The 22,325-nt window shown below is 47.8% G+C and overlaps 1 protein-coding gene across 2 annotated transcripts in view; it reads right to left on the bottom strand.

The window, feature by feature from the left end:
• Positions 1 to 22,325, bottom strand: part of LOC126535883 (fat-like cadherin-related tumor suppressor homolog) — a 517,574-nt gene that overhangs the window by 268,839 nt on the left and 226,410 nt on the right. For both annotated transcript variants that reach the window (XM_055073317.2, XM_050182731.3), the window contains exons 18-19: positions 19,744 to 19,952; positions 3,301 to 3,430 (exon numbers count right to left, since the gene is read on the bottom strand). In XM_055073317.2, coding sequence (XP_054929292.1) covers positions 3,301 to 3,430; positions 19,744 to 19,952 — 339 coding nt within the window. The remainder of the gene's footprint in view (positions 1 to 3,300; positions 3,431 to 19,743; positions 19,953 to 22,325) is intronic.

Raw genomic sequence — 22,325 nt, 5'->3', positions numbered from 1 at the left:
TTCATCGCACAAACACGGTGGTGCGTCGTCTCCATCGGGCGGCCCGGCAGAACAACAAGCCTCAGAGATCTGAACAATGACCTCCAAGCGCCCTATGAGTTTGCGCATGAAGCCACATCAACATCAACATCATTTAAGCGCCGTGCCAGAGAGCATTGTGGCGTCGTGCAAGCTAGGACTCGCGTCATGCCAAAGCTCGGATAAAAAAGACGTCTGGTGCTCAGCACAGAATAAAAATTACACATTGTTCGTGCTATCGAACGTGACATGAAGAAGTCGGCACTGACACATGACAGGGATCTATTGTTGACTACGGTGTGTGGCATTTGGAATGCGAAGTTGCACGGTAGCACTGCTACGACCACTTAGCAGCTACATGAGTCAGCAGCGAGCTTCGACTTTTTGCCATCGTTGCCTCTGTTGTTGCAGAAGTGTCGACTAGCCACAGTGAAGAGGACAACAGGGAAAGCGACAGCACGGACGATTCAGGCCCAACAGTGGCAGAAGCTGCTCGTTACGTCAGCCTCATGAATGCAATCGTTGCGACGAGAACAGCACCCCGCAATGAAAAAAGTGCCCCGCGACTTCTGCAGCGCTAGTGCGCGCGTGCACGGTGAATACGTAACGCTAACGAGGAATCTGCCATGCGAGTGTTTGCCGAGAAGAGGGGGCTCACTGAAAAGCTGGCATGCAGCTTCAGTAAGTTTGAGGCCCCTGTCGTCGCTGCTAGGCCGCCGCGGCATCAAATGAAAATAATACTTTTGTCACGCGATGTGAATAAATACTGCATGTTTTTCCCCCTTTCATCGCACTCTCTCTGAGTTCCGTGTTCCGTTTTTGACAGGTAAGTGGGCGATCTCATGCTATTTTGGTTAAACAGTACTACCGTTTAGTATGTATTTTTTCCGAGCTCCGGCCAACTACGGTTTAATGAGGCTTCACTGTATATCGAATTACTGCGTATATTGAACTTTCTATATCAGTAGAAAAATCGCATGCATTTCTTATTTTTTATTTTGAACAGGCTCGGATATAAAATAGATATATCGAACTCCGCCGCCCCAGACCATGTGCGCTCTGCTGACAGGCGGTGAGCTTTCCCACAAGACCCTCGAAGACAGTGGCGGTGCAACGGGCGTTCCCGACTGCTGCGTACTATAGCTGCACATATTGAATGCGCCGAGGGTGCCATTTGAACATAGCCGTGTATGCATGCAGCGGCTTGGCTAGCTCGATAACGTGAACAATGCCCTGCATTCGCCGCAGTGAGTCCTCCTCGGTGCCACACTCTGCGCCTGCCGCGCCTCACGAGAAATGGCGGTTTGCATCCACAAAGACGTGCAACAGCACGCACTCACCGGGCTCACTCATAGACACCTTGGCAGATGCCACTTCATACTTTCTTAAATGACAGTGTTTCAAAATGCTTCGATTGATGGACATGGAGGTCGTAGTGGAAGAAGCGGCCAAACGAAGACGCTGCCGAGGTTGATCCGCAAGTGCTGATGTTGCCCCGCTCCTGACTTCAACTGAAGCTGTGAGTGCTTTGGCCCTCCTTCGCCGCTACTGCGGCACAATAGAGGGCATCGGCCTATCGCTTGTGGATCGTTTAGACTACGTTGAGAGGACTCCGTGCTACAGCACGCGACTGCCAATAAGTAGCAGGCTACACTGCTGCAGTATTTTCAGTCAAATAAATAAATACTGTGTGTGAAGCTTCAAGTGAACATTTACTATGCCACAGTTCATTCATCGATTGATCTGTAAAAGTTTTTGACGCATTTTATGTGATTTCATGTACCGAATTCCAGCTATATCGTCGTGATCACCACACTGTTCGATATACCGAAATGTGACAGTATATCTTGATTGCTACATACGTAATTTAGCTGATAGGTTGCTGCATTCTTGTTCGGCAATGCTAGGAGACTCCTGAGCGCCTGCAGCACCATGTTTTCTTGGTCAAAATTTGCAAGCATTAAGTTTTGTGAAAAATGTTCTGGTATTCGATGTGGTATTTGGCTTATTTTTCTCCATACGATTCGATAATCAGTTTAAAATATATTATTCAGTATTCACACACCCTTACTTAAAATCTATATGAGGTATGCAATAACTGATTGCATTCAGTTAAATCTCGGTATAACAAAGTAGGTAAAATCGGCAATTTGCTTCAATATATCGAAATTTCTTTGTACTGAAATTTGACTTTTTATGCAAATAAGTACAGTCGCCAATCGATTTTTCTTACATAGAAAGGGGGCACAGAATTTTCCGAATAATTGGGCAGTCAAGAAAGCAAATTTGAATGAGAAAACAACTCATTCGGATGAATTTGAGAGTCAGCAATTAATGATACGGTTTCATGACAGGTTGACGATATCTTCACATAGGCGCTACAAATTAAGCGAAGCCAGCTACATTTTCGCCTGCACTCTGCCCCCGCGACTGATAGTATTGTCCGCATTGGGATGACGCTATCATGAAAAGCGCCTGCATCAGGTAGCGAATGCTTCGTCTGCCTCTCACTTCAATGGGTCACCTAAAATCGCAAGATTATGCAACCTTCAATACTAAACTTGCGGGAAGACAGGTTACATGATGACACTCCATCTCAGCATGCCCACTCTGGATACCTGGCATGTTACCTCTAAAGCAGGTTGTGCGGCTGCGTATGTGCTCAGCCACGCTTACAGCCATGTGCAGCCACGGCCCCGTGCAAGAAATCTCGACGCGTGCCAGCTTACACCTTCTTCCCCCTGCTCCTTGCACACGCTTGATCACATTATCGTAAGCTCGCTCCTCCCCCCCCTTTTCCTTGTCTTGTGCGGGAGGTGGCACTCGTGCCTGCAGCCACCATCTTTCTTCCGCATCCTAGCACGCTTTCACTCATACCTAAAGCACAAAGTGCACGGGGTGCTGTGATAGGATCTTATTGCACTTGGACTTTATATGAAACATGATGCGGCTTCACTTCGGTGGCCGCTCTTGTAGCACCGCGTGTGTTTTAAGAAGTGCGTTTGCAAGTAGTCACTTGTAATTCAATCATTTGACCATCTGCGTCTGCAAAAGTTTCCATTTATTGTCTCGGCGTTCCTTTGCTGCGGAAGAAGAATTCTGTTATATTGAAATCGCATACAAACAGACTTCGTTATACTGAAAATTTAAAGAAAGTAAAATTCCAAACTAGTATCTTCCCTTAACTGTTATGGTGGACTCCACAATTATATCACAATCAAGTTCACCACAGACCTTGTTTCACCTGCTGTGTCTTGTATATCAACGAGCTTGCATGCTCACCTTTCAGTGGTGCCTTGAGGTACAGCTCCCCCGAGTCATGAGTGACGTTGAATATTGCAGTGACATTGTTTGGGGCTTCGTGCAGGCTGTATTGAAGCCTGGTCCCTTGGTCCTGGTCAAAGGCATGAACCTGTAAGCAGCAAAGCGGTGGTTAGCCTGCACAAGACACACACAGCTCATGATTTTTAATCTAAATCAGGATTTCTGACTGACCATTCTGGCCTAGTTCCACCTTGGATGTATCTTTGTTACATGAAAAACTTGCACAAGTGTTACATTAACTTGCTGTCCTGGTGCATAATACAAGAGCCTAAGCATAGATTAACCCTTTTCGTGCCTTGGACGGGCTGGGTTTGTTGATGCGTTTCTGGTAAAAACGACTATGGACAAGCTGGTTTCATTTGAGTGCTTTGTTCTTGTAAATGGCAGCACACACGCCGTAGGGCAGTTCAAACAAGAGCTAGTTTATTCTTGTGGAAGAAGTAAAACAATTTGGTAAGCGGAGTGTCTACAAATGGCACTGTCAGTAGCTCAAGCTTTGTTGGCTTCTTAACCAAAAAGAACAGATGACTTCACTGATTAATCAAGCTATTTCGAAGATTAAGTGTATTGCTCTATGAGTGAAGAAGTCACTCCATGCACACAGCTCATCTTCTGAGAGTGGCGCTTCTCGTGAAGGCAATGGTGCGAACTGAACATAAACACAACCCCTGGATGCCCGCCCTGCTATGCATTTTTGGAGTCTCTAGGCAAGACTATAGGATTGTCTGTGGTGTCTATCGTAAAAACTTCTACAATAAAATATTTTGTCCATTTTTGGTCAAAATTTCCGACAACAGCATGACGCAGAAGTGGTTAGCGTAATTACAAGGAAACCAGGGTTAACAGCAAACTTTAGTTAGCTTTCTCTGTTAAAGTACATGAGACATGCTCTCAATGCATAGCGAGAAAACCAATTTGAATATATTTATTTAAAAATTTGCTCAGATGTCTCACACTTAATGTATTTACTTGCATAATGATCGCGCTCGCGTACGTGATGATTACACCCCTAAATTTTGTCGTCAAAATTCAATTTTTTTCTTTCCCGCATAATGATCGCACCCCAAACTTGCCACAGCGATATGTCATGTGCCAAGTCTAGCTAATGATTATCGTGCTTACCATCTGTTGAATGCTGTGAATGCTACGCGAACAACTCTTCAAGACATATCATGTGGTCTGCACGCATCAAACAGATTCTTAAGAAGATGCCCCATTTCATTCCTTTCATCACTTTCCGAAGTTCCATGAAAAAAAAAAAGCTACAAACAAACTTGCCTTGACTTTATTATTTGGAGGCTTTATAATGGTTGTGGTCAACAGCAACAAAAAAGGTGCCTTTCGATTCCTCTCGTCTGCACTTGTGGGCATGCAACAAATCGCGAGCATCAATCATTAGCATCATCGTCTGTACAAAGCGCTTCTTGAAGAATCTGTTGGCACCCAAAGTTGCAGCAGAATGTTGTAGCCCAACAGCACCATTACACAGCTGCATGACATTGCTTCCTCTTTTTAAAGCCAAGAGGAAAACTACTGCAAAAGCTACTGCACCTGTCATTTTTGGTGACACACGCACAATCATGGTTCACGACGACTCGCAAGACTACCTATTTGGAACCAGCTAGCATGGCATTGTGACACCAGATAGCAGATGGAAAGTCACCATTTAGCTCCATATTGCTATGGCATGAGCTGGGCAAGGAGAAGAGGAAGAAGACGTTAGCTGGCGCAGCCTACTGATGCCATATTTACTTGACCATTCCCCCCAACGTCGTCCTGTATATAAACACTGTTCAACCGTAACCGTAAAAATATGCAATTTTCAATGGACTCAAACAATTTATACTTTAGAAGCATTTGACCATGCACCAGTTAATTCTGAGAAGCCCTACTGTGCGGTGAGAAACCAAAGCGCTGGATATACAGTCATCACTCAAATGTTTACAAAATTTATGGTGGCAATCACACTGCGAAACTACTCTGAAAGGATTCATACTTTTTTTTTCGCCACATCTTGCACCACACCACCTGTGGTGTGGTGTTATACTGTAAAAGCTTATTACTTCACAACTCGTTAATTCGAAATTTCAGATAATTCGAAGTAGCCACTGCAGTCCATCCAACAACATATTGAAAGCAATATGTAATGCATCCCACTAATTCACACTGATATCCGCACTGCCACCAATAATTCGAACTCTGCACCATCGCGGATGAGGAGAGTGCTAGTGCACGGGAGCACGTTGGCGACGCTGGTGTCACCGCGCAGCTTTGCTCTTTCCATCAGCAGCCCTTTGTTTAGGTCTGATTGGTGAGAGACGCGTTTGCGCCTGGCCAGGCATGGCCAACACTTCTGTTGCAGGTCGGTTCTCTCCCTCTCTCAAGACCTTCAAGATAAATTGCGGACACAGCACTGTATGTTTTCTTTTATGTTACATCTTGGAGGCTATGCTCTTTCTCTACGAGTTGTTCTGCAAAGAAGCGGCACAATTTAATGTCTAAAACATGGTGGCAGTGACGTTTATAGGTGCTCACAGTAGCAAAAAGCATAGCCTTTGACATTCGTGGCTATTACTCAAAGGAAAGCATTGCTGAGATACACGTTTCGACGCCACCTATTCGTATACGCCTCGTGCACCGCCTATAGAGGCGCCACTGAAGGCCACCTAGCGGATGCTTCCAACAGTACATGCGGGAGCAGTAGCAGACAACAGCCCCTTGCAGCAAGGATGGCTAAAGTTCGCGGCTGCGATTTCTCCTTTGTTCGGGTGCCAGGCTGCTGCTTCTGCTGTGACAGCTGTAGGGAACATGCAGACCTCTGTGCGAGCGGGTATGAACACGATGTTACCGGTATTTGGGACAACATGGTCCACATACGTGCAAGGTGTGTCCCGCAGACAAACGCCATGAACCCCATTTACATGACGTGGAGCTCATGTTCACTAGCCGATAAATTTTGTTGAGTGATGCGATCTCTCGATGGTTTTTTTATTCTACCCTTGCCGCAATGCTGCTTCTGTACCTCAATAATAAGCACCCATCGTTAGTTCAGACTTATATCAAACAAATCCGCACGGTGCAATCTCTGCATATGCCGTTGTGATTTTTCTGCCGATGAATACATGTGGAATCACCGAATAATTGCAGTCGAAGTCGCCTCAAGAAGAGTAATTGCCAATTTATTGATGGAAACGCGTACACTAGCCAACGAAGTCACCAAACACACGGGTTAATAAAAGCGCGTGTTAGTGCTGTACCGCCGATGCAATTCTGCTGCATGCGCCGATGAACTACCGTTCCCGCTGCAGTTTGTGCAATTTTAAAATCCCCAAGGGAGCTGCTTGGAAACGTACGAAGCTAAAGACTGACTAACTTTTCAGTACTTTTTTATATTACTAGAGAGAGGTGCCACATGATAAATTTAAAGGCAGAGCAGCGCCAGTCAAAGTAGATGAGCGCTGGCGGCAAGGCCCGGTTTAGTCGTCTGCAGTGTAAGTATAAGAAAGAATTCAGTTGAGTACAAAACTCACATGCAAAAAGAGACTACGTTGTGAAACAAACAAATCACTCGGCGTGTTAAGTTTGCTCAGGTGTGATGACTTCCCAAACGGGACGCGAACTTTTCAGCGAGAAATGGAACAAAAATACCATATGCAGCAGATATTAGCAATTCTCACCCTGAACTACCTATTTTCTGAACACATTTCCAAAAACACAAACAATATCTAAGATGCCCTTGGGCGAAAAGAATAAAGCTGTTAAAGAAGCACTTCCTTGGTATCATTCCGATAAGACACAGCGTGATTTATGCCCTTTACAAACAAGGCAGGGTGAAAACTTCGCAGCTCAAAAGAATCGACAAGAGTTATGCATGGAGCAACTAGCAACAGTTAAACATGTGCAATGCCACGCATAAAATAGATGTAAAAACATGAAGTGTGCGACAGCTGGTGCGAGGATTTACCGCGCCACATGAAACCAACAATTTCAGTTCTTGCAAACTTCAGTAGCTTTAACATACAATGCAATGCGCCCGTGCAGTCATGCCGCCTAGCTAGCGCAATGCGGTAAAGAAGCGGAAAACAATATAACCGGCAAACAGCATTCCGAACTTTAGCGAAATGCCTTTAAACCTCATGCTGCACTGCAGACGAACTTCGTTGCTCACGCGTCTAACTATGATCGAGTGGAAAAAAAACACCGAAGAGACAAAGGAAAGGATGAGAACAAGAAATTTCCCTTCGAAGCGACGATCCATTTTCGCCACCGTTGCTCTGGCTGATGAGGCTTTGCCGGGAACGATTAGAACCTGACGCCGGCACGTTTTCACCGGTATTTGAGCCCCCCACCCTGCAACAATTCTTCTTCGACATTCCCTGAAGCTTTGGCCATCCCACACGTACGAATGGTGTTGCCTATCTTGCTCTGAAAACGTGAATAAGACTGAGAAACACGATCAACGACACAACAAACTACCGCGCGCGCCAGGCTCCTCTCCCGCGTGTTCTGCGCAAGGCCGCCACCAGTGGCGCGTCCGTCGGCGTGCACGGCGCGTATAGTGGAACACTGCAGCGTGCAGCCAGTGCAGCTGCAAAAGTACAACGAAGACCAACGTCGCAGCAGGTTGTGGTGCGTTTCACGAGTACAGTTTAGAGCGCAGTCTTTGTTCCTGTGGTGAGTGTTGGCAGAGCGAATGCGCGCTTATAGTCCGATGTTTTCGGTGCATGCCGCTTACGCTGTGCCAGCCGTGCACGCTACTGTGCACGCCACTTTGAACGGCTGTTTGTGACGGTGGGCGAATTGGCACGGGCACTTCTTTTTTCTCCGTGCCATGCATTGCACGTCGGAGCAGTTGGAGCAATGAACACGCGGATGGAGCAAGAGCCATCTTGACTTCGGGCACGTCAGACCGCGTTGGCCGCGTCCGGTTATGTAGGCTGTGCCAGTGCTTCGAACTATAGATGACGTTGTTCTCGCCAACATGACTAATGTGTACATGCATGCGCTCACGCTACGTCGGACTATATACATGCCTTAACTGAGCGATTTTTTAAGCAAAGCTTTCTTTGCCTTTTCCTTTCACTTTTCCCACTGCTGCTGCTGCGGCTGCTGCTGTCCAGCACACCGCGTCGGGGTTGGTTCAGAGCATGTATATACATAGAAGGAGCGTGGCAGAGAAGAAAAGAGACCAGAGGAACGATTTTGGACCGCACGCGTCGAATGTGCACAATGCCCTCTGGAGCTCCCAGGTCGTCGCCACATCAGCCTCTTGACATTAAGGGGGGACGTGACCTTTGAAAACCGAAATATCGCGAAAAAGTCGATTTTTGGAAAACCACATGTTCTGGCAGTATGCCTTATAAACTACCATTTCTGTAAATATCAATGTCTAATTCATTGCGAAACTATTTCAAATAAAGTTTACGAGCCGCGGCAGCCCTCGAGCGGCGAGCGAGCGCTCAAAATGCCCCTACTCGGTGTGAACGCCATTTCTCCACCGCTCCCCTGAGCACTGCCATTTTAGTGTTGTTTTGTTCGTGCATTCTTGTGCTTTGTTTTCCCCGCTGCCCGCGGCGGCGGCAGCGCTGGAGAGGCGTAAATCAATCATGATTGGAGGGTTCGCGAGAGCTTTCAAGTTTGCCGTGGCTGAGACGCGAAGCTGAGATTAAACAAAGCGCATGCTCCTCAAGGACGCGGAGGAGCCCACGACTCCCATTGGCTGCTGCATGCGATGATGTAGTGGTCTCCTGCATAACGCATCCGGCTGTCGTCTACTTTGTGGGATTCTCACACCTGCGCTCTTGGGGCAAAGGAACGACAACACAGTAGTAAAAACAATCACAAGGGCATTTACTGCACCTTTCATAGATCAATGCCTGCTAGCCGAGTTGCTATCCACAAAACATGCCGATGGGCACGCGACAAGTCGCAGAAGTCCGACTCACTGTGACCGGATAGCAAGCAAATATGTTCGACACATGCTGGACGGCCAACGCCTGGTCGTTCGCGCGTACGGTCACGCGAATGGTGGCGCGTTCGAATGAGGCCTCGCAAGACGGTCTCGCAGAAGCATCGATCGGCGCACTTGCGGAACGTCCGTGCAGCTTGCCGATCCCAAACCGAAGAGGAAGCGCCTTCACCTTTTCGCGCCCAAGGAACCCCGCCGTGAGGCGGTGCTAGCAGCGCAACACTCGCGCCATCTCTCGTACTGCGTTTCAACCACACCAACCGCCGCGGGTGCCAGGCCTTGCGGCGAAGCCGAATTACAGGAGACGGGAGCTATGCGGGAAAACAACGTATCAGGGGACGCGTGAGAGTCGCGAATTCCCACAACTTCGGCTCCTTCATGCAACATGTCTCCTCCTCCACTGGCGCACGAATATGCCGTGACGAGTGCACCTAGTGTCTCATGCTCATCGACAGCAGTTTGCACATCATCACTTTCATCTGCCTCGGACAGTGCGACTGCGTCGTCCACTGTGCACTTGAAAACACGTTTCCTGACGTGTGACTAGAAAGAGGCGGCGGATAAAAAATGCGCTGCTGTTCAACGAGGAGTTGGCGGCATGTCAGTAACAGAGCGAAAATCTCAAGCCATGGAGCGTGATCCTGAAGCTGCCACCGCTACAAGTGAAGGCGAAAAATAACGCCAGCAAGAGTGATGGTGTGCCACCTCCGAAGCATCGGTACAATATTCCAGGCTATGTTGCAGAAGCACTGCTACCTGTTTATGAGCGCCTCTCACAGGCTTCTTTTCTGCATCGCTGCCTGGGAGCAAAGACGCAGAATGCATCAGAATCATTTAACTCCATGCTGCGATCCCTGATGCCCAAAAAGCAGCATGCGTCGCTGATTGCTGTGGAGACAGCATTGCATGAGGCAGCTTTAAGATATAATGCTGGCTGCCACAGGGCCACCCAACAGCTATGTTCATCAGTGGGGCTAACAGCTGGACACCTGGCCATTCAACGGGCAGCCAAGAAAGATTCTCTGCACTTGAAAAAGGCCAAGAAGCGATCGCAAGAGAAGGTGGAAAAGCAGCAAAAGAAGAAAGTGCCTAAGGACATCTACAGTTACGCAGTAGGGTCATTTTAGACCCTGCAGCTTAAAACTTTCAAAGCTCATTTTCTCAAAATGACTTTTTTGGCTGGTGAGGCTGCTTGTTCCAGCCATATCTCTGTAATCGCTCATCAGATTTCCAAAAGGTGTTTTTTGTTGTATATCTGAATAAATTTCTGAGGGCAAGACAAGCCCATTTTTATATATATATATATATTGTGTTTGTGATTTGTGATATTTAATCAAAATTTGATTAATAAAATCTTAAATCACTAACACTAAATTCGGTGGTCTGCTAAAATTTTTCAGCAAGGAAATTTAAAGAAAGGGCTCTGTCTTGCCCTGAGGTATCCATCTGGGAATGATCATTGTGAATTTCACAGTTGCAGCACCTTTTGAATATTCTCTAGGCCTGGAATGAGAAAACCATGTGCACCATTCTGACATATTGCTGTAACTTGAGAATCAGTGAACATGACCGCATGAAATGTTGTAGTTTTAATGCTTTTGCTACGAGTCTATCCTGAAAATTTCGTTAAGATGCCTCAATAAACAAGAAAGTTGGTATCCCAGGGTAGCCTCCCCCCTTAAAGTGGAAAGTTGGGCGAGTTGGTATACATTCATAATGGTAGCAGCGTGAACAAGACGATGACGGAGTGAAAGGACTCGCTCGTCCTGTGTCCTTTCACACTGTTGTCGTCTTGTTCGTACTGTTACTATTATGAAAGCCTCTTGACAGCTGCAATTATTCGTGACACCCCACAAGTGCTTACCTTTCTACTAACGTGCAAGTCCAGAGGGAAGCTAGATATAATGGGGGCAGGGAATCGGTAGAACCAATGCAGTCACGAAACGAGTCGCAAAACAGCCTTGCCGCCCTTTGCTCGCAGTTTTCATACAAATACAATGGGGGGCATAGTGAAACGGCGATGTGAGAGGGCAAAAAAATGGTGGATAAACTTAAGTTCGAGGTATGGTAGGGTGCGTTTTTGCTATTTCTGAAAAATAAAACCCTGCATATATGTCTAGCGGACAACTTAAGCATGGTGTGCATTAGCAGAGCCGCATTAATTAGAGCACACCGCAGGATCTAGGCGACACAATGGAAGTGGTCGCATGTGAAATCAACACTTCTATGTCTGCCGCGATAGCTTTGCAGCTATGGCATAGCTCAAGGCCACCGATTTAGCCAAGGCAGCTGCATTTTGACAGGGGCGAAATAAAAAACGCTCATGCACTTTGATTTAGGAACACATTGAAGAACACCACGGTGCCAAAAATAATCTGGAGTGTGCCACTGTGGCCTGGCTCATAATCCGATTGTGGTTTCGGCATGTATAGCCCCATTATCCAATTCAAGTTTAATGCTTGTGCCACGATGCGATGTGTCATGTAAGGCAATGACAATGCTCAAACCTCTCAGAGGCTATGGAATATGGCGCACAACAACGCCTCAAGCAAGCACCCATCTCTTTGTGTTTTGTGTATTATGCAGACAAACAGCAGTGGTGCATGCAAGGTAACATTTAACATCAACTCACCCCTCTTGTGTTGGACAAGACGTATACGAAATTCAACATTTGCCCTGCAAATGTTTAATTTCTTATACGCAGATCCCACAGCAGATACACAGTGCAGATCCACAGTGCAGATCCACAGTACAGATCCACAGTGTGTGGGATCTGCATAATTCTCATTAGCTCTCACTTTCATTAGTTCGAATTCTGTATAATTTGAATTTTTACAGCATCGCCCCTTCTGCACCTCAAGCCCTGGCTGCTGAACTGGGGCTGTCTGAAAGGATCCACTTCGGCGATGCTATCGCCTGGGCCATGCCTCCGCCAACGTCGCGTGGTGATTGGCTGTTTTAACGAAACCGAGAAACAGACAGCGCCATCCAGTAGTTCCAGCCTACGCCAATTTGACGTCACGGCGTTGTCGGGCACTCCCAACATATAGTGAGTACATGAACGCATCTTTTCGCAGCCGGTTGCTGGTGTAGTGCAGTAGAGACAAGAGCATTGGTAGGTTACAGTATACTTTGGGTGCCAGTTTGCAAGTAGTTTTGCGCAGCGATATTTGTTGACTGCTAATCGACTACTGCATTGTGTTGCCTTGTGTAAGTGACATTTTTCGGCGACAGTGTCTTTGAACAGCTGGCAGCGGCATCATAAACAATGCGATGCTTACGTGGTTGGTGGTGACTGTTTGGTGGTGACTGTTTGGTGGTGAAGTGTAGTAGAGACAAGTCAGATGATACCGCTCTGGCGGTGCACGATGGCTGGCACACAGACACAGAAACAGTGACTCACTTTATCATATTGCCACGACAAACTTGGTGACATTCAAGTTGCGCGCCCTTTGCATTGGGCACTATGCACGCCGTACAGTGGTGTTGTTCAGTTACAACAGGCAGCGATCTTCGTGGCACGCGCAGCCAGTTGGACCCGGCTCGCATGCGCCACGCACACGAGGTGTCACGCGAGAAGAAGAGGAAGACGGTTCGAGCCCAGTCTGAGAACGCGACTGCCGCGGATTTCTTCACGACCGCAGTTACTTTTACTTGTGGGCACAAGTTCGCCTTTAATAAATATCCTTGTTTTACTAACATCGTTACATTTCTGGTGGAGGTGCGGGGTATGAGTCGAAGCCCCATGAACGAAAGTCAGCGTAGCCCCGACAACCCGCGAGTCCATCCCATGGAACTGACACCTGTACACCAGCGGACCAGCCGCCGTCTTCGAGGTGACTCGCCCGAATTCGGCCCTCTTCTCTTCTTGCCAAGAGAAACTCCCACAACGGACCACGCCACAATGACTACCCAGGTAACACCGGCACAGCTAGTCATAAGCCAACCTCGCAAGCCGCCAACATTCCATGGTGACTCGTTCGAAGACGTGGAAGATTGGTTGGAACTGTTCGAGAGAGTGGCGAGCTTTAATGAATGGAGTGAGAGACAGAAGCTCCGTAACGTATATTTCGCTTTGGAAGACTTCGCAAAAACGTGGTATGAAAACCACGAACCCTCTTTGACCTCTTGGGAGGAATTTCGACGACAACTGCTAGCGACGTACGCCAGCACGGATCGTAAAGAAAAGGCTGAAATCGCACTTCAAGCCAGGAACCAGCTCACAAACGAGAACGTGGCGATGTACATCGAGGACATGTCCCGCCTGTTCAAGCGTGCTGATCCCACCATGAGTGAAGATAAGAAGCTGCGCCATCTCATGCGTGGAGTAAAGCAGGAACTCTTCGCAGTTCTCGAACGCAACCCACCGCGCACGGTCGCCGAGTTCAGATGTGAAGCAACGACCATCGAAAAGACGCTGGAACAGCGGGCTCGGCAATACAACCGTGAGGCAAGCTGCGCACCTGTCCATGTCCTCCCTGGAGGCCTGCGAAACGACCTGGAAGCCCTGCGGTAGCTTGTCCGGTCAGTGATCAGGGAAGAGCTCAACAAGTTGCAGATACCTCAGGCTCCAGCTGCACTATCTATCATCGATGTTGTCCGGGACGAACTCAGGAACGTCATACGGGATCCAGAGCGTGAGCCACAGCCGACGCGGCGCATCCCAACGTACGCCGACGTACTCAGGCAACCCGCGGTACACAGTAATGGAGCAGTTGCGACGACCGTTCCCTACCCGCCTACAGTACGCAGTGAACCTCGTCTACTGGAACCACCGGCTGCCTATCAGCCTTTAGCATGCAGTGCACCTCGTTTTGTGGAACAAAGTCCCCGGAAAAGTGACGTCTGGCATGACCACGAGCGCAGGCCTCTGTGTTTCCACTGCGGAGAAGCGGGTCACCTGTATAGGTTCTGCCCGTACCGTCAAGTTGGGTTAAGGGGTTTTCCCTTAAGCGCACCATGCCCCCGAAACGGTGAACGGCCAGCGGAGATCGAAGAATACTTGTCGACGCGCCAAAGCCCCGTTACTCCTCGCCAACGTCAACCACGATCACCGTCGCCCATGCGCTACCGATCGCCTAGCCCACGCGCGTCTCCAAGATTGCCTAGGCGTCGTTCACCAAGCCCACACCAGGAAAACTGAAGCAAGCGACCTGTGGAGGTGAGGCCGCTGATAACCAGAGTTACGAAGATCCTCCAACGCGATTCCAGTGCGGTGACGAGACAATTCCAGTCTACAGGTGCAGGAACGAAACGATTACGTCAGATTTGCGGTTGATAATAGATGGATGCGAGCTGAAAGCCTTAGTCGACACCGGCGCTGATTATTCGGTAGTCAGCTTCAATATGGCGAAGCACCTTAAAAAAGTTGTGACGAAGTGGACTGGACCGCAGATATGCACGGCAGGCGGTCATCTTATTACGCCCCTTGGCCGATGCACCGCAAGACTTACGATAAAAGGCTTCACTTACGTTTCTGACTTTATTGTACTGCCAGAATGTTCACGGGAACTTATATTGGGAATGGATTTTCTACAAGCTAACGGCGCCATAATTAACCTACGTAGGTCCAGTGTATCTTTCTCGACAAAACAAGCTATACCTGTGGAAGAATCGGAGGAGCGACGTCTCGCTGCACTGCGCGTCGTTGACGATGACGTAACTGTGCCGCCACGCTGCAGTTTAATGGTTCTTGTGGAGAACGAAAGATTTTCCGACCACGAAGGCATAGCGGATGGAAACATAGAGCTCCTTTTCAACAAAGGTATTTGCGTGGCTCGGGGCCTTGTTCAGTTAAGCGATGGCCGTGCAAATGTCGCACTTACAAACTTCGGTAATGAATTCCAACACATCGCACAAGGAACAGCTATTGCCTATTTCCACGAGTTCTGTGAAGCGACCGAATTATGCAGCCTAACTACGTCAACTGCCCTGCCAGGAACCTGCAGTGTCGACAGATCAATTACCGTCAACCCGAGACTCCCGGAAGCCCAAAAGAAACAGATATATGCCCTGATAAAGGATTTTTCTGACTGCTTCTCTACATCCTCGAAGGTACGGCGCACGTCTGTTGCGAAGCACAGAATCATAACAGAGGACGCCGCAAGACCGTTATGCCAACACTCGTATCGAGTTTCACCAAAAGAAAGGGAGATCATCAAGAAGCAAGTAGAGGAGATGCTTTCAGATAACGTTATTCAGCCTTCCAGCAGTCCATCGGCGTCTCCGGTAGTGCTCGTTAAGAAAAAAGATAACACACTTCGATTCTGCGTCGACTACCGTAAACTGAACAGCGTAACCAAGCGGGATGTGTACCCCCTTCCGCGTATCGACGATACGTTAGATCGGCTCCGATGTGCAAAGTTTTTCTCCTCCCTGGATCTCAAGAGTGGATATTGGCAAATAGAGGTGGATGAACGGGACCGTGAAAAGACAGCATTCGTAACCCCTGATGGCCTCTACGAATTTAAAGCACTTCCATTCGGCCTCTGTTCCGCGCCCGCAACGTTCCAGCGAATGATGGACTCTGTGCTTGCAGGATTGAAGTGGCAGTCATGCTTAGTGTATTTGGATGATGTGGTCGTATTTTCCACCACATTTGACCAACATCTAGAGCGCCTGCGACTAGTATTAGAAGCTATTCGCGCAGCAGACTTGACAATTAAGCCGGAAAAATGTCAATTCGGCTTCGATGAACTTCGGTTTCTCGGACACGTCATCAGTGCTGAAGGCGTTCGGCCAGATCCCGAAAAGACAGCAGCTGTTGCGAGGTTCCCAACACCCACAGACAAAAAGTCAGTGCGACGTTTCTTGGGTTTATGCACATACTAAAGATTTGTGGAAAACTTTTCAAACATTGCTGAGCCCCTTACAATACTGACAAGAGAAGATCAACCTTTCATGTGGAAAAGCGAACAACAAGATGCCTTTGACGAGTTAAGGAAACGCCTGCAAGCTTCTCCAATCCTTGCCCATTTTGATGAGACAGCCGACATGGAAGTTCATAACGATGCGAGTAACGTCGGCCTCGGTGCCATACTGGTGCAGTGGAGTAACGGCCAGGAGAAAGTAATTGCTTATGCCAGCCGCAAGCTCTCGAAAGCAGAGGCAAACTACTCCGCAACCGAGAAAGAGTGCCTTGCAGTCATTTGGGCAATATGTAAATTTCGGCCGTACCTCTATGGTAGACCATTCAGAGCAGTCAGCGATCACCATTCGCTTTGCTGGCTGGCGAATCTCAAGGATCCATCCGGACGACTAGCAAGATGGAGCCTTAGGCTTCAAGAGTATGACATTACTGTCGTATACCGATCCGGGAGGAAACACAGCGATGCCGACTGCTTGTCACGCGCACCCGTCGAGACAACTGTGTCAGAAGAAGAGGATTTCCCGTTCCTTGGTATTGTTGACGCGTCACAAATTGCTCAACAACAACGAGATGACCCGGAATTGCTTCCACTTATACAGCGCCTGGAGGGACTCGACGTTCAACTCCCGCGTATTTTCTCTAGGGGGCTATCCTCGTTCTGTCTGCGAGGAAGTGTCCTCTGCAACAGAAACTTCGAGAACAGCGAGACAAAGTTTTTACTTGTCGTATCCACATCTATGCGAGAAGAAATTTTGCATGCATGTCACGATGAGCCGACGTCTGGACACATGGGCGTGAGCCGTACAGTCGCCAGGATTCGTCTGAAATACTACTGGCCCAAGTTATTAGCATCAGTGCAGCACTACGTCAAGACTTGTCGCGAGTGTCAAAGGCGCAAGACTCCATCCGTAAAACCGGCCGGCCTCCTCCAGCCAATAGAGCCACCAAAAGCCCCATTCCAACAAGTCGGTATGGACCTCCTTGGACCCTTCCCAACGTCATCTTTAGGCAAAAAGTGGATAGTTGTGGCCACGGACTATCTGACACGTTACGCAGAAACTGATTCCCTGTACAATGCAACGGCTGTCGAAGTTGCAAAATTCTTTGTCCATAATATCGTGCTCAGGCATGGCGCTCCCACAGTTGTTATTACCGATCGTGGAACGGCCTTTACTGCGGACTTAATGAAATGCTTGTTGCAAATGACACATACTGATCATCGGAAAACTACAGCGTACCACCCTCAGACGAACGGTTTAACTGAACGCCTCAACAGAACACTGACCGACATGCTTTCGATGTATGTCGACGTTGAACATAGGCTGTGGGACGAAATTTTGCCATACATCACCTTCGCATATAATACGGCCGTTCAGGAAACAACACGAGTCACCCCGTTTGAACTTGTATTCGGCCGAGCAGTGACCACAACTTTGGATGCTATGTTGCCGTTAGATGAAGAAAACCATAACTCATCTGACCTAGATGATTTCTTGCAACGAGCCGAGGAGGCACGACAGATGGCAAGGTACCGAATACGCCGCCAACAACGCATCGACTCCAGCCGGTACAACCAGCGCCGTAGTGAAGCTCATTACCAGCCCGGTGACAAGGTGTGGGTATGGACCCCAGTGCGACGCCGTGGACTGTCTGAAAAGCTTCTGTGCCGATACTTCGGCCCTTACGAAATACTTCGTCGCATAAGCGACGTCACTTACGAAGTGAAATCCGCTGGACACGAGAGCCCAAGACGGCGCAACTCCACGGAAGTTGTCCATGTTGTCCGCATGAAACCCTACCAGGAGAGGTCATGAACAAAAAAAAAAAAAGTGAGATCCCACAGGAACCCCTACTTCCTCTCACGCATCGGGCCGATGCGGTAAGGAGGGGGATAATGCCACGACAAACTTGGTGACATTCAAGTTGCGCGCCCTTTGCATTGGGCACTATGCACGCCGTACAGTGGTGTTGTTCAGTTACAACAGGCAGCGATCTTCGTGGCACGCGCAGCCAGTTGGACCCGGCTCGCATGCGCCACGTGCACGAGGTGTCACGCGAGAAGAAGAGGAAGACGGTTCGAGCCCAGTCTGAGAATGCGACTGCCGCGGATTTCTTCACGACCGCAGTTACTTTTACTTGTGGGCACAAGTTCGCCTTTAATAAATATCCTTGTTTTACTAACATCGTTACAATATCATCAAAAATGTGTTTCGCAACGTGAGTTGTAGCATAATTTATCATTCAAATAAAACATTCCACACTTCCTTTTTCAATTTATTTTACCTAAAGCGGCAATAGCCAACCATAGTCAGTGCGCGCAACCCATACTGTGGCCATTACACTCGAAAACAACACACCCAAGCCACTCTACAAATGCCCAGTGTGCTCTCTCATTCGTTGTGAAGTGCTCGAGCACGCGTGTTGGTAGTGCATGCTGTTGTCACAGGTAAGCAGCCGGTTGATTTATTGATAGTCACTATGATAGGCCATAGTCATTATTGCCAAAGCAACAGTATTGCCGAAGTGGATCATTTCAAAATACGGCCCCTGGATGCACACCTTCGAAATGCCTCTGCCTTTGCACAGGACCACCTAACTTTGGCAAGAGCCAGCCAGGCAAAGCATTACAACAAAAAGCATACTCCAGTTACCTACCAGGTTGGCGACTTGATGCTCTAGGATACATACCCACTGAGTAAGGCCACCATGGGATTCACAGCCAAGTTTGCCCCTCGATGGACAGGGCCATTTAGGGCAACTGCACGCATTGGGCGTAATACCTACAGACTCAAAGACTCGGCTACAGGGAAAACCGCTAATGAAGACCAGCTGAGCCTTTATCATGTGCCTTCACAGGATAAAAGGGGGAGGGGGGTAATCTGTGAGCGTACCAAGTCAATGCCAGGCAGCATAGTCGCAGGCACGAGACGGTAGGCAACCACGTGTGGCGGGGAAAAGAGTAGTGGATGGTGGTGTGCGCGGTTAGCATGGCGGGAGTACGCGACGAGGAACAGAGTGAGTGAAGTTGTTGGAGCAAGCCGCACGTTGTACAGCTGAACTGAACGCAGACTCTGTGTGTGTGCATGTGCGTGCACCGAGAATTTCCTGAAATAAATAATGTACTTGATAGCATTCAACTGCAGCTTTGTTGCCATCAGAATATGGCGCCAGAGCATGATTTTGTGAAGGTTGCTGTTGGTTCATTTTCTGCTCGATTAGGATTGAGACGTATGCTGCGACAAGTTTGATGCCGAGTATCACGAAAATGATTGTAGTATCTCCAAAAGTGATCGCTCAAGAATACTGCCTCTATGTGCTTGATGTCTGTGGCCCGTGAAGCACAAGTGGCAATGACAATGTGCTGCTTTCATTATGAAAGATCCTTAAAAGAAAAATCCCATCCGTGAAATTCTGCACGTCTCATTTTTTCTGATTCCGAATGAAGGGCGCATGCTATACTTTTATTTTATGAATCGGCAGCATGTTACATTTAGGTGCACTTTTATTTTCTTACTTTAAGCCCACAAAAAATTAAAGTCCATGGCATTGGTATTGCAAACATTACCTTAACCAGAGTGGTGCCAACACTGGTGTTGGCCCAGATGCTGGCTTCATACTCAGCTGCACCAAATGTAGGCGCATTATCATTGACGTCGGTAACAGCCACACGAACAACAGCAAACGCAAGGCGGCCACCACCGTCTGTGGCCGAGACAGGAACTTCATAAAGGTGCCGGCGCTCATGATCCAAGGGCTCCTGGGTCACCAGCTCCCCTGCACAGATAGGCCATTGAAAATTTAAATTTATTCACACAAGCTATGTCATGGATACATCCTTTCATGTCAGCAAACAGGCTAATCAACAAAAAAGGAAAACATTAAAGAATTGAAAAATTATAGGCCCATTAGCTTACTCACAGTATTATAGAAAATATTTACCAAAGTAATCTCCATTAGAATAAGGTCAACACTGGGCTTTCGTCAACCAAGGGAACAGGCTGGCTTTAGGAAGGAATACTCTACAATGGATCACATCCATGTCATTAATCAGGTTATCGAGAAATCCGCAGGGTACAGTAAGCCTCTCTATATGACTTTCATAGATTACGAAAAGGCATTTGATTAAAAAATTAAATTATGGGGCTTTACGTGCCAAAACCACTTTCTGATTATGAGGCACGCCGCATTTGATTCAGTAGAGATACCAGCAGTCATAGAGGCATTACGTAATCTAGGAGTACACACCGCTTACATAAATACCTTGGAAAATATCTACAGAGGTTCTACAGCTACCTTAATTCTACACAAGAAAAGTAGGAAGATACCCATAAACAAAGGGGTCAGGGAGGGTGACACAATCTCTCCAATGCTATTCACTGCATGCTTGGAAGAAGTATTCAAGCTTTTAAACTGGGAAGGCTTAGGAGTAAGGATCGGCAGCGAATATCTCAGCAAGCATCGGTTTGCCGATGACATTGTTCTAGTCAGCAACAACGCAGATGAATTACAACATATGATTGAGGACCTTAATAAAGAGAGTGTGAGAGAGGGGTTGAGTAATATGCAGAAGACAAAGATAATGATGAATAACCGGGCAAGGGAAGAAGAGTTCAAGATCTCCAGTCAGCCTCTAGAGTCTGTGAAGGAATACATTTACCTAAGTCAATTAATCACAGGGAACCCTGATCATGAGAAGGAAATTCATAGAAAAATAAAAATGGGTTGGATCACATACAGCAGACATTGTCAGCTCCTGACTGGAAGCTTACCATTATCATTGAAAAGGGAGGTGTAAAATCAGCGCATTTTGCCAGTGCTGACATATGGGGCAGAGACTTGGAGACTGACAAAGAAATTTGAGAACAAGTTAAAGATCGCGCAAAGAACGATGGAATGAAGATAGCTAGGCATACTGTTAAGAGACAGAAAGAGAGCGGTTTGGATCAGAGAGCAAATGGGTATAGATGATATTCTAATTGACATCAAGAGAAAAAAAAATGGAGCTGGGCAGGTCATGTAGTGCGCTGGTTAGATAACCGTAGTACCATTAGGGTTACAGAGTGGGCACCAAGAGAAAGGGAAATGCAGACAAGGACGGCAGAAGACAAGGTGGAGCGATAAAATTAGGAAATTCACGGGCGCTAGTTGGAATCGGCTGGCACAGGACAGGGGTAATTGGAGATTGCAGGGAGAGGCCTTTGTCCTGCAGTGGACATAAAACAGGCTGATGATGATGATGATGATGATTTGCAGCAGAAGGACACAAACTTGTGCCGATTCAACAGGATGAGAAACATAGTAAAGCACAATAGAACCTGTTTACAGTGAACACAATACAGCTATATTATACAGTGAAGCATGCGCACACTATTACGGTGAAGCATATTAAGAAACCACTGAGTTCCATGCAAGTCATTGTACGTTTTTGTGAAACACTTTTGAGCAGAGTGGCGCCGTAAGCCAAGTGAGAGCTCCAGGTGAGGCGAGGCAAAGTGCGGTTCTCGGAGGCCATGCATGTGGTTCACTGTAGATGCCAGGGGAGGACAAGGTGGCGCGAAGTATGTGTTGCATGTAGTGTGCCCGGATGGACAGCATATGGACAGGGTGGGGGAAGGGTCATAGTGTTCGGTAATAAAGGGAATGTTTGCAACGAATGTGTCGGCCTGTCCTCGTTCGTAACAAGTCGTGGCTCTTCTGGTATCGACATGGACCTGGAGGCGGTGAATGTGCCCGAAGAGTTGTTGCAGCATCACCTGAGGCAGACCAACGCAAACAAATCACAGTAGCAGTTCGACTAAAGCTGATGGCGGCAGAAGCAGCGTCTGCAGGATCTGTGACAGCAGTGGCGGCGGTTCAAATGTCAGGCGACGCCGCTCCGTTAGAATTCAGCTCCCTAAATACAGTGGATTGAATGACATCGGTTCTCCAGAGGTGTTTTTGGACTGGCTACAGACATTTTGTTTGGTCACCAGTGTCGCTGCCGACAAAAGGCTTACCCAAATTGTGCCCGCTGCTTTGGAGGGCAGCACGAAGTTGCAGTGCCACTTCCTGACCATGTTTGTGTAGTGGGGAGGAATTTACTGCAGCCTTCACTGCGGAATTCTCTTCTATGGACACAAAGCACTGGTTGAAACAAGAACTTGAGCT

Source organism: Dermacentor andersoni, chromosome 4 (genome assembly GCF_023375885.2).
Source record: "Dermacentor andersoni chromosome 4, qqDerAnde1_hic_scaffold, whole genome shotgun sequence".
NCBI lineage: Eukaryota > Metazoa > Arthropoda > Arachnida > Ixodida > Ixodidae > Dermacentor > Dermacentor andersoni.
This window is presented reverse-complemented; position numbering and strand designations above follow the sequence as displayed.